At 53.2% G+C, this 12117-nt stretch overlaps 1 protein-coding gene across 1 annotated transcript; it reads right to left on the bottom strand.

Annotated features, from left to right (window-relative positions):
- Window positions 1-5669: 5669 nt before the first annotated feature.
- Window positions 5670-10461, bottom strand: SOX4 (SRY-box transcription factor 4). Its single transcript, XM_054817837.1, has one exon. It carries the CDS (start codon window positions 9548-9550, stop codon window positions 8240-8242), a length of 1311 nt encoding a protein of 436 aa, XP_054673812.1. The 5' UTR covers window positions 9551-10461; the 3' UTR covers window positions 5670-8239.
- Window positions 10462-12117: the final 1656 nt, after the last annotated feature.

Genomic DNA, 12117 nt, shown 5'->3' with positions numbered 1-12117 from the left:
CAAAGAACATTTTCACACTTTTTTCCCCCAAAGCTGATCCAAGAGAACGAAACCAAAGATTTTTAAAATACCGAGGATTCCTCCTTTTTTTGAATGAGAGTGTAAAATCTTATTCTGTTCCATTACCCTGTTTTCTAGAAACAACATACATTTTTAATTTATTAATTTAAAAAAATAAAAAACCAACAACCAACAACCTCAAACCAATCCAAAGGAAAACAGCATAACAAGATTTTTCAAATCACATTCAGTCTTAGGCAAAGTATGCAGGAAGACCAGGAATTAATCTGAAGATGCCTGTTTCTGACTCCCATTTTATCCACTGTACCACTCGTTTCCCTACGGCTAGAACTATGCAAGTTCTTTCATTAGAAAATAATCATGTTGTTGTCTTATTACAGAAAGAAATCATTTTCTGGAACAATTTAATATTTACAGAAAATATGTGCCTCTCTGGAAATTAAGCCCTAAAGTTATATACAATTAGAGTACATAAGTACTTATATGTAAACAGCAGCTACCTGACATAATGTTAAATTGCTTTGCCTTTCTTGGTACCCTGAGTAAGCCTGAATCAATGGCATCCTAGGAGCAATACCTCAAATGCCACATTTCTGAATCATAGCAATCTGTAGCATAAATTCTGCCGAGTCTGAAGACATCAGGATTTGTTTTCATGGAAGTAAACCAATCCAGATCCAGGTGTTCAAGTCTGGAGAAATGCCCAGATCCCCCTTTGAACTGCCATTCCCTTTGCCGCTCACTGGGTCCCAGACCGTCCTGTGTAATCCGCTGTCATCGGTACACCAGTCACTTTATGTCCGGTCAACGTACCCTCACAAGCGACCGTCCCAAGGCGGCAGTAATTACAACTTCAGCAGTTCCGGGGTCCTGGAAAGATTTGGATATTTGCTTCACTTTCTTGAGAGGGGCAGACCATGAGCTGCACGCAGGCACGAACTTCAGGCAGGCTGCTGCAGCAAAAAGTCACTCTATTATGTTTTCTCTGACACATCAAGAATTTGCCCATTTGAAAGAGGTGGTTGGACTTTAACCTGAGTATACAGGTTTCGGTGAGCTCTGCTGAGATCATGCAGTCAGATCTTGTCTGGTATCATAGCAATCCCATTTGTTCAAAACAGTCAACCTGAGCAACAGCCTTTTAAATTATTCAGTTAGATACCAGCTGTTTTAATTTAGCTTTCAGAAACGCAGTCACAGTTTGTACCCAGCTTGGTGCTATTTTTGAGGCAGACAATGTGCAGAGATACCCTCATCTAAGAGCCTTGGACTAAGCTCAGGATGATAATGTGGCATGGGTACATCTCAGATACATCTTAAATTAGATTTCTTTTCATTCTACTGCCACGCATTAGGCAACGTGCCTTTTGCAAGGGAAGGAGACGAATGCTGAAACAGAAGAAAAAGGGGGTCTGGGAAGCAGGAAAGTCATCACGTTCTGGGTCCACTGAATGGGAATTTACAGCTCTAACATAATATTAGCAAAACTCCTCTTGAAGAAGGTTAGGAAGACTTTCGGGAAAAAGCAAAGTCAGAGAAAGGAATATAAACTGGAGACTGGGGAGGGAAGCCCAGGGAGAAATCGAGTGAATTACTGAGAGAGCAAAAGAGTGAAGATAAGAAAGACCAATGTTTTCCTTTTTTCTTCCAGGCCTACATTACAAGAGCACTGCCAACACAACAAAGCATAGCTTTGCCAGTGTAACACACATTTTGTCTAGTATTTTGCTGGCATAACGGTGCCAAAAAGGACTCAAAGCTCATAGCTCCCCTGGCTGATGCCAGGTCTGAGTTTCTACTTCTGCCTAATTCCCATCATTTTGAAAGACCCATATGGGCCCCTTGCAGCCGACCTGCCAGTCTTGCTCCTATTTCTGCAAGCCCTTTTCTTCCTCCTGTTCAGGCAAGCTAATGCTGTCTACAATGAGGATGGGAAACACAGGGGTGCATGAAGAGACTGGTCAGCATTTGTTAGCTGTCAACAAATGGCATCATATGAGTTATGCCTAAATCATATTCCAGGGGATTAAATTCTGTTGGTGGTCTATGAGTTGGTTACTACAAGTTAGTAAATGCTACTCCTTGCCTTGAGATGCTTATGTACAATGCACAAAAGAGAGTAGTCACTGACCGGGTAAATACTGAGTCCTGAATAAGTCACTTACCTTTTGTACCACGGTATACCCATCTTGGAGACAATCACATTTATTTTTCCTTGTGTTGGTGGCAAAATTTCCTTGTGTTGGTGGCTGATGTTTAGAGCTCAGACAAGGACCCTGGAGAGGAGAGGTTGAAATGGCAGGAGGTGGATAATAATTTTTGAACTCTGGCATATCAAGATGATCACAACATGTGTAAACCCAGGAGGTCACATTGTAATACCTCGTTAATGTCTTCAAAGCTTTTCAGAGACCTTTATGGAGTTATTCTACAGGAGAAATGAACCCTAATATTTACATTCAAAAACTAGATCCAACACACAGAATAAAGAGCCCTTGAGAGGTGGGTTAAGCTCTAGCCTGCTGTTTTTCCCAGTTTTATCTGGAAGCAGATGTGGCAGAGGATGGTGAGGGAACGGACCAGTCAGTGTGAAGGCTCTGCACTCGTATGGCTGCTACTGTGTCATGTATCATGGAAGTGTATGTCACGACAGCTAATGGGGAGGCTGGGGAGGCCTCTAGCCTAGTACTTTCCTCTCTGCTCGGACAGGCTGTATCTGATGGCAGTATAACACGGGAGTACAAAGCTTGCAACCGTGTTTGGCATCCCTGGCTCCTGGGGATCCCTACTTTGGTGTTGGGAAAGAAAGAAAATACAATATGGTCTATGCACGCAGTCACACCACACACTGCTTCGCAAGGAAGGAAATGAAACGATACACAGGGGACGCAGACCTGATTACTGAAAATTATATATGCACTCTTGAGGTGAACAGTCTTCATCTAATTTGCAGGTAAATTAATGATTTACAAAGAAGCATGGTCTATTAAAAATAAATTTTAGCGACAGACATATGCAGCCTATTATGGTGATTTTTCATTTAAATCATCAATTTTTTTCTGTATCTCTGTGCACTATGAGATGAGCTGATGGAGAAATGGCAAAGAGCTATAAAAATGAGTGGCTTAGCAAAAGATGAAGGAGAGACAAAATTGTCACAGTATAAGAATGGACAAAATTATCTATAGCAAAGTTAAAATAGAAAATAGAAACTTCATTTTTTTCACTCAGCACACAAACGAATTCACTCAGCATTACAACAAGGTGTTGCAGAGGCCACAAGCAGGGGGGTGGCATAGAGGATAGAATAAATCAATGGAGCAGCATTCACTGGTGACAATGACCGTGTGTGGCTGTAAGATGTCTCTAAAACGCTGATTACCAGAGGCCTGCTGAAGGCACACCAGGGAAGGAACAATTCTTCTTAGCCTTGTTTGCACGAGCACGGCTGCAGCTTCTAGGAGCAGGGCTGGGGCCTCTCACACCAGCTGGGGCAGAGGCCCCGGCAGCAGCAGCAGCAGGGCAGCGGGAGGAAACAACAACTACCGCAATCTCGGGTCGGAGATTTCAGCATGCTGTGGAAATGCACCTCTTCATAGGCACCCACCACTCTGGCCCACGTCCAAGACAGGATCTGGTGTTAGGCAAACTTACAGTCAGGCACCAGTTGCAATTCCTAAAATCTAGTTTTCTTTTAACATAGATCTTCATTTAAAAACCTTTGCAATAAATTTGCCAGCACATTTGCTAAAGGGCTACTACTTTTCCTTCCAAAACAATTATATTAGAAATATGATCTATTAAAAAAAAGTGCATTTGGTGATATATCCTTGCATGGCGTAGTTCTTAGGTACTTCATCTAGTGAGAGACTTGCCTTGCTCCCGCAAAGAACATATGAATATTCTCCATTTATGTACATATGCACATATGTAATGTTGTGTGAATATATATATATATGTATATTTTAGCCTGACTTCTACTTAGCTATCCAGAGGCAACAACTTGTGTCGCCAAAGGGTCCCCAGAGAAACAATCCGTTTGGCAACACCGGACTTAATTATAAATTGAGAACAAAAACAACGTACGCAGGAAACCATAAAACCCCTCAAGTTAACTGTAGCCAACGGCAAACAGACCTGGAGCAGCAGCGGCGAGCCGGGCTCAGGCGGGGCTGCAGTCCAAGCCTGTCGCCTCTAAGTGGCTGCAGTTTGATGTTGTCTCCCGTGTCATCACCACCCCTGGCCGTTTTCATCCCAGATTTTGACCTGTGCTCAGTCCCAAGAGCAAATTTATTGATAACCGCACCGCGTGGGCGCAGCAACGTGCTCCAGCCGGGAGGGTTTGGGCGCACAGCTCCAGCAAAGTGCCTGCCCAGCCTGCCCCACGCACGGCCCGGGCGGGGATGCCCCGACACCCGGGTGGCCAGCCCCGAGGATGCGCCGAGGCCGCGGGCAGAGGCGTCTGATTTGCAAACGGCCTTGGAAGGGAAAGGCGCTGTATGCAAAGAGGCTAACCAGGAAACCTCCCAGGCAATGGGTGGCGTGGAGCTGCTGATAGGGGATTTTTGCAAGGCAAATATAACACAGGAATTCATGGGGGTAAGGCAGGGCAAACATTAACCTCCTGTGCCGGTGGCTTTGCGAAACAGCCGGTACAACGTCTCTTTTCCTTGGCTGCTCCTTTTTCATGGAAAAGAGTTTATGGCTCAAAACCAGCTGTAAATTAACGGCTAAGTGAAACCATTATGTCAGTGGGATGCTTTAATCGGTTTACAAAACGCTGTTCGAGGTACAATGCATATTCGTAGGCAGGACGGGAACGTAGGCGGGTACCCGGGAGGCCGAGGTCGAAACCCAAGGGGGTCACCGGCCTTGGCCCCGGCCGGGGCACCTCCCCTCCCCCCCCCCGCGACGGCCAGCGGGGAGGTGGGGGCAAGGACCCCCCCGGGCCCCGGCCCCGCGCATTCACACGGCTGGTGGCCGGGCGTTTGCAAACGCTTTGCGTTAGAAAGACTTCATTAAAGGTACCCCGGAGAACCTATTTTGAATGGGGGGGTGGGCGGCGGGGCCCCACTGCTGCCCGGGCCTAGTGGCTCGCTCGCTCCGGCAGCTCTCACCCAAAACGCCAGGGCAGAAAGGGAAAAAAAAAATCTCGTAAAAGGGAAAATAACTTCAACCCGCGGTGTCAGGGCGAGCTGCCTCGGGAGGAGAGGCGCGGCCCGCTGGCTCCCGGCTCAAGCACCGCCGGGACCTCCGGAGAAGCAAACGCCGCACCGGCGGCCCCGCCGTGCAGCTGCACAACACCGGCTCCTCTCGCCCCTTCGCCTGGAGCCGGCCGCGCAACAGCACAAAACCGCCCAGCCTGGGCCCCGCAGCCCCCACTCGAGACGGCGCTTCCCGGCGGCCGCAGCCACTCCCCAGCCGGGCCCGGGCCCGGGCCCCGGCCCCGGCCCCGGGGGGAAGGCGGTTCGGCGGCGGGGCCGTCCCTCCTCTGGCCCCTCCCGGCGGGGCCGGCCGTGGGGCGGTGGCTCCGCGCTGCCGCCGTGGCCGGGCCGGGGCTCCGCCGGGCTGCAGGCACCGCTGCCGGACGGGCGAGAAAAAACCCACCCGGAGGGCGCAGCAATGATGACAAGAGCAGCCCAGTGTTAGGGTTCAGTTCCAGCTGATTTTATTTCCTTCCCGAAGAAAAAAAACAAACAAACAAACAAACAAAAAAAAGAGAGGTTATTTACAGAAGGTATATCAACAATCTGACAGGCAGTGAACTTGACATGGTTAGCTGGCATGATTTTTTTTTTTTCTCTTCTTTCCCAACGTTGCGTTGTGGGTGATCGTTAGACAAAAAAAAAAAAAAAAATTCTACACAGCATATTGCACAGGATGGATGACCAAAAAAATAACAAAAAGAACAAAAAAAGTTAAACCCTTAACGGAACCACCTCATTAGGCAGACGTCCTAGTGCCTGTCATGTTATATTAACATACATAAACACACAATCTTCTTTTTTGCTTATAATACAGACTTAAATGTACAAAGATGTTTTCACTTTCTTCATCTTAAACACAACAGCTATAAACCTGAATACATATGCTATCATCATGCCATAAGAGACTAAAACAATTATATTTAGCGACAAGTAGAAAAGATTAAATAGTCAAATACAAGAATGAAAAACGCAGTACATAGTGTCGCGAACTCAAACCGGCATTTAGATAGATCCAGTGGTTTAAACGGCACGTTTTTGCTTCTAAAAAAAGTGCAAAAGATGTGGTTTACAAGTTAAAGGTACAGGATCCCTTCTGTGTAAATGCACCAGTTGCTTAACTTCATTCCGGGATCGGTTTCTCCCGAAAACGGTAGCATTCAGTGTATACGCCTTCCCCTCCGGCTGCCCCGGCCCCCTCCCGCCGCCTCCCCCAGCGAGGCGAGGGGCTGCAGAGCGGGCACTGGCGGTGGCGGCGAGGGATGCTGTCACTTTAAGATGCCTGCAGATTGGAGTGTAAACATGGACAAAATAGGGGCTGATTCGTGGGTGTGTGAGAGTGTGTGAGTGAGCGTGAGCGCGCACACGCGTGTGAGATACTAACCAGCGGCTCTGTTGTTAAAATCAGGAAATCCAAACAGCGATTTACACCGATTTACACCCCCTTTATATATTTTTTACAAAAATACACTGAGAAAATAATCAAACGTTTTCATCTCTCTTCTCTTTTTGTTTTTAAAAGTGTCAAAAGTCTACATTTAAATATAAAAAATTAAAAGTTAAAACTCTAGCCCTTCAGTGAAGGAGACATAAAAATGGTGCGGGTAACAACGAGAACTACCAAAAAAGGACAAGGAAATACAAGTCAAAAATGTTTGGCCAGTATAAATACGTCCACTTATAAAATGGCATCCGATTACATTTACAAGGAAAAAAAAAACCAATACGAGGATGAGCATCGGTGAGAAAAAAGTCTTTTCATTTACAGCTATAAGGAACAAACACATACATACTCTGAGAAAAAATTTGGTCCTGAATTTTCTTTTTTAAAGTCCAGCACAGATTTGAGTTGCGTTTGAATCCTTTAAAGAGTTAAGAATGAAAAAAAGCTGGTGATATTTTTGTAGGAATCAAACATAGCGCCATCTATCTGCTTTTATATTATCCTAACACTATTTTTTTTAAACTGTTCAACAGTCTTACGGAAATCTTAAAAAGATAGACAGGATAACATGCTATATTAAACCCCACCAGTGAAATAATCCAACACCATCACGATTCTGAGTAAGAAGAAAAAAACTACGTTTTTTTGTATTTTCGGGTTTTTTTTTGCAAAAGCCATCGCCCTCCGTTTCCCCTGTACCACATCATGACAGAAACTGTTCCCATTCCGTCTGTTTCAAAAGAAGTTTTCAGTGTTCTTGAAGTTTCGGCCTTATTTTTCTCTCCACATATGACATAAGGTGACTGAGAAAAGCGCTGCCGCCACCTCGTCTGTACGTGCAAATCCGTTTCAGTTTATTATTATCTTCCCCCCACCGTACTTCCAAGACAGCTCTCAAGTGTAAGTCTGGCTCTTCTCCGCTTAACTAGGATCTCGGTCCAGCTCCCGGCTCCATCCGCCTCCTCCTCCTCCCATCATCGTCGCCTCCTCTCACCGCAGAAGAAACCGGGACAGGATTTCTCCCCTCCCCCCCCCCCCAAAGTGAACCTTGCAAAGGCTTGGGTGGATTTGTTTGTTTGTTTTTCTCCTTTTTTTTTCAGGCAGTTCTGATCGCTCTTTCACACGAAAGGGCGAATGCTCAAGACATCCAGTGTGCGCTCAGCACAATGCATCGCTCCCCCTCCTCTTTATTCGTATAAAGTGGGCAACAACAAAGAACCCAGAGGTGTGTGTGGTTCCCCCCCCCTTCCTCTGTCTCTCTTTTCAGGAAATAAAAAGGAAAAGGAAAAAGACAGCGTTTCGCTCCCGCCAGTCTCTGAAAAAGCAACGCCAGGCTCGTCTCCCGAAGGGGGTGTGTGCGGGTCCGTCTCCAGCCGGAGGAAGGGGACCGCTGGCCTTTCCGCAAGGAGAGGGCTATCCCGCTCCCGGCGCCGCTCTCCCCGAGCACAACAAGCAGTCTCGCCAGCCCCTTCCCAGAACAAAAAAAAGAAACAAAAGCTCCCCGGCGGGGTGGGCGAGTCCTCCCGACAACGCGGGTCTGTGCCTCCTCCAGCAGGGCCCGGCTCTCGCCTCAGTAAGTGAAGACCAGGTTGGAAATGCTGGACTCCAGCCAGTCCCCCGAGATCATCTCACTTACCTCCGGCGTGCAGTAGTCCGGGAACTCAAAGTGCGAGCCCGAGCCGGGCTCGAAGTTAAAATCCAGGTCCCGGTCGAGCACGGAGGAGCTGAAGCTGCCCAGGGACATGCTCTCAAAGCCGGGGCTGGGGTTCAGGTCCAAGAGGTCGTCCTCAAACTCGTCGTCCGACGAAGAGGAGCCGGAGGAGGAAGAGGAGGAGGAGTGGGAGGACGCGGAGGAGGAATGCGCCGTCGAGGGGGCCGGGGAGGAGGCGCGCAGGCTGGTGTAGCTGCGGTGATCCGAGGGCGAGCCCGAACCGGAGCCGGAGGGCGAGGGGCAGGCGGCGCCGCCGCAGTCCCCGTCGGGCCGGCCCGCCCCGCCGCCCCCCTCTTCGTAGAGGCTCAAGGGGTCGCCGGCCTCCGCCGAGCTGCTCAGCGTGGGGCTGCCGGGCACAGCGCCGCCGGGGGAGGCGGAGGCGGCCGCCGCCTGCCCGCTGCCGAAGATATAGACCCGCTTCAGCTTCTTTTCGGCCAGCGGCTTGCCGGGGCCCGAGGGCGCGCCCGCCGCCCCCCGGGGCTTGTACAGCGCTTGGTGCTCGGGCGGCAGCAGCGCGGCCGGCGGCTCCCCGGGGAAGGGGGCGGCCTTGCCGCCCGCCGCCGCCTTGCCGTGGGGCTTGCCGCCCGCGCTCCCGCCGCCGCCGCCGCCCGCGGGGGAGGGCTTGGAGCCGCCGCCGCCCTTCTTCGGGGCGGGCTTGGCGGGGGCCGCGGGGCCGCCGGGGCCGCCACCCGCGCTGCCCCCGCCGGCGCCGCCCCCGCCGCCCTTGTCCGCCTTGTCGCCGGGTTTGGCGGAGCTGTTGCCCGACTTCACCTTCTTCCTGGGCCGGTACTTGTAGTCGGGGTAGTCCGCCATGTGCTTGAGGCGCAGCCGCTCCGCCTCCCGGATGAAGGGAATCTTGTCGCTGTCCTTGAGCAGCTTCCAGCGCTTGCCCAGGCGCTTGGAGATCTCGGCGTTGTGCATGTCGGGGGACTGCTCCATGATCTTCCGCCGCTCGATCTGCGACCACACCATGAAGGCGTTCATGGGCCGCTTGATGTGCCCGCTGGGCGTCTTGCACCAGCTCGGGTCGTCCGCCTTGCCCCCCGTGGAGGCGGTGGAGCCCGGCGTGGGGGAGGAGGCGATGCCCAGCTCGATGCCGGCCCCGGAGTCGGAGGTCTCGGCGGCCAGCAGCGCCTCCGTGTTCTCCGCCGTGTTGGTCTGCTGCACCATCGCGGCGGCGGCGGCGGCGGGGGGCTCGCCGGGGCTCAGCGCCGCTCCGGCGCGGGGCAGGGCGCGCAACTTCTCACAACGGCACCGGGGCGGCGCAGCCGGCCGCGCAGCCCCCCGCGGCCGCGCCCCCGCTCCCCGCACCACTTGTACTTCCACACCGGCGCCTCGTCCCCGGCGGCGCGGTCCTCTCCCCCTCGAGGCGGCGGCAGCGGGGCCGCCCGCGGTCAGAGTTTCTGCAAAAGCAGCGGCGCGAGCCGCCCGTCCAACTTTGCTTTTTTTCTTGGGATGTTTTGGGCTTTTTTTTTTTGGAGGGGGGGTGTCGGTCTGCTTTTTTTTTCTCCTCACCACCTCGGGTCTCCCCCCTCCCCGAAGCAGCCGGTCCAGTTCACAAGTGCTTTTCGCCTGCCCCGGGCGTTTCAGGAGAGCAGCGAGCCCGCCGCCGAAAGTCTCTCAGCGCTGGGCACGGCCAGCGTGCACCGCCGCGGGGGAGGGGGGAGGCGGCGCGCCCCCAAAGCCCCGAAAACCCCAGCTCCAGGACTCGTGGCGGCGGGGTCGGCGGCCAGGAGTTTGTGCAGGTAGGATTTGGCAGTTGCGAGGTATTGAGGGAAAAGAAAACCCCTCAGGAAAAAAAAAAAAAAAAGAAAAAAAGGAAAAAATAATAATTGAAAAAAAATCCCCGGAAAAAAAAGAAAAGCGCTCGTGCATGAACGAGTGTGTACGTCCCCGGCAGGAAGAGCGACGAGCCGGGCTCCCAGCCCCGTCCTCGTTCTCCTCCACCGCCGCCGCCGCCGCGCCCCGTCCTCCGCTGCTACTGCTGCTGCTCCGCGCGCGCGGAGCCGAGCCGCGCCGCCCCCCGCCGACCCGCGCGCCCGCCCGCCGGGCGATGCCCCGCGCCCCCCGCACGCCGCGCTCCGCCGGCTGCAGCTGAGAGCGGACCCCGCGCCCGCCCCGCGCCGCTTTATCCTTTCGCAGCCCGCCCCGCGGCCAATCGGACGCTGTATCCAACGCCTCCGCGTGCCAAGCCCCGCCTGCCGGCCGACGATTGGCGGCCGCCGCGGCGCGGTAATAATCGCCGCGTGCAATGAGAAGCGCCCGCGCTGACCTCATTCCCGGCGGCGGGGCGAACTTTTTAAAAGGGGCAGGAGGGCAGCCCCGCGCGCCGCCCCGCGCCCTGCCGCGCACGTGCCCGCGCCCCCCACCCCCACGCCCCCACCCCACTCCCCCGTTGCGTTCCTCCCTCCCCTCTAATCTGCCAGGGAAAAATTAGGAAATCAGCAAAAATCATCATAATGCAAATAATGTAAAAAAAAAAAAAAAGAGGGGCTGTGTGGAAATTAACCTGCCCGCCCCCGCGCGCGGTGCCTGCGGGAGGAGGCGCTAGGCCGCGCGGGGGGTCGCGGCGGAGGCGGTCGCGGGTGGGCGGCGAGCGGGGACACCTGCCCGCACAAAGAGCCCGGCGGGCGTCCCTGCTGCCGGCGCTGTGCGCTGCCAGGGGCTCCGAGGGAATGCTGGAGCGCCCCGTGCGCGGGCACCCACGCGCCCCACACGCCCACACGCAGAGTGTGTCGTCACCCCTCGAGAAGTGCCCGCGAAGCGCTGCCGTCACGCCCCCTCCGCCACGGAGTTCGAGCTGAACGGTGCCGGGGGTGGGACGGGAGACACAGCGGGCACCTCCCGCGGAGCGGCGAGCATCATACAGGCGACGGCGTTAATTAATCGCTGCCACCCATCTATCTCATCCCCCGGCGCGGTGGGAGGAAGAGGTGATTCCCTTATCGCCTGTTTACCCTCCGCGCCCTCCCCTGCGCTTCGCCACCGGCCGCTCCCGCATGCCGCAGCCCCGCCACGCCGCCCGACCCCGGGGGACTGCGGCTGGGGGGGGATGTGGGGGTGTTGGTCGGCCCCGCTGTGGTGCTCGGCCGGCAGGTACCAGCCTCCCGGGGCGGAGGTGCTGCAGTGCCTGCCCCCCCGCGCCGAGCAGGTTCCCCCCCCCCACGTTTTCGGGGCCCGTCCAGGGCGCGGGATGCGTTTCGGGGACTGCTGTTTCATTTCCCTCTCCCTCCACCCCGCGATGATCAATAGTGCAGCAAAACAGGGCAGTGGTGAAATGCGCTCTGAAACACCCCTTAAGGCCTCGCGACGTCAAAAAACCCCCAATACTGAGGTAAAGGGGGTGGTAAGGCCATGAAAAAATGGCAGCGTTACTCCCCAGAGATTCCTCATGTCATTCATCAGGCCATGGACCAAAAAGGCTGTTAGACTAAATAGCTGTGAAAAATTTTGTTCCACACACCAGTTAAAAACACTTTTTAAATCAGAAAAAAAAATGGTTGGAAACAGCTGAAATGTCTAGGAAAGAGGTCTGAAAATAAGTAACACATTTTTGCAAGAGAATTTATAGTAGGGTCCTTTAGCAGGGCTTCTAGCTGGTTTGGGAACAAGCTTTGAATGTTAAGATTCCACACTGGACTCAAACTATTACGCTGTCATGAAATGCTGAGAAAAATCCTCAATTCCTAATACCTCCCTGGGTAGGTCACCTATATTACTGAGAATATTTACAAAGA

The sequence above is a fragment of the Grus americana genome, chromosome 2 (genome assembly GCF_028858705.1).
Source record: "Grus americana isolate bGruAme1 chromosome 2, bGruAme1.mat, whole genome shotgun sequence".
NCBI lineage: Eukaryota > Metazoa > Chordata > Aves > Gruiformes > Gruidae > Grus > Grus americana.
Note: the sequence above shows the minus strand (reverse complement) of the source record. Positions and strands in the feature narration are given on the sequence as shown.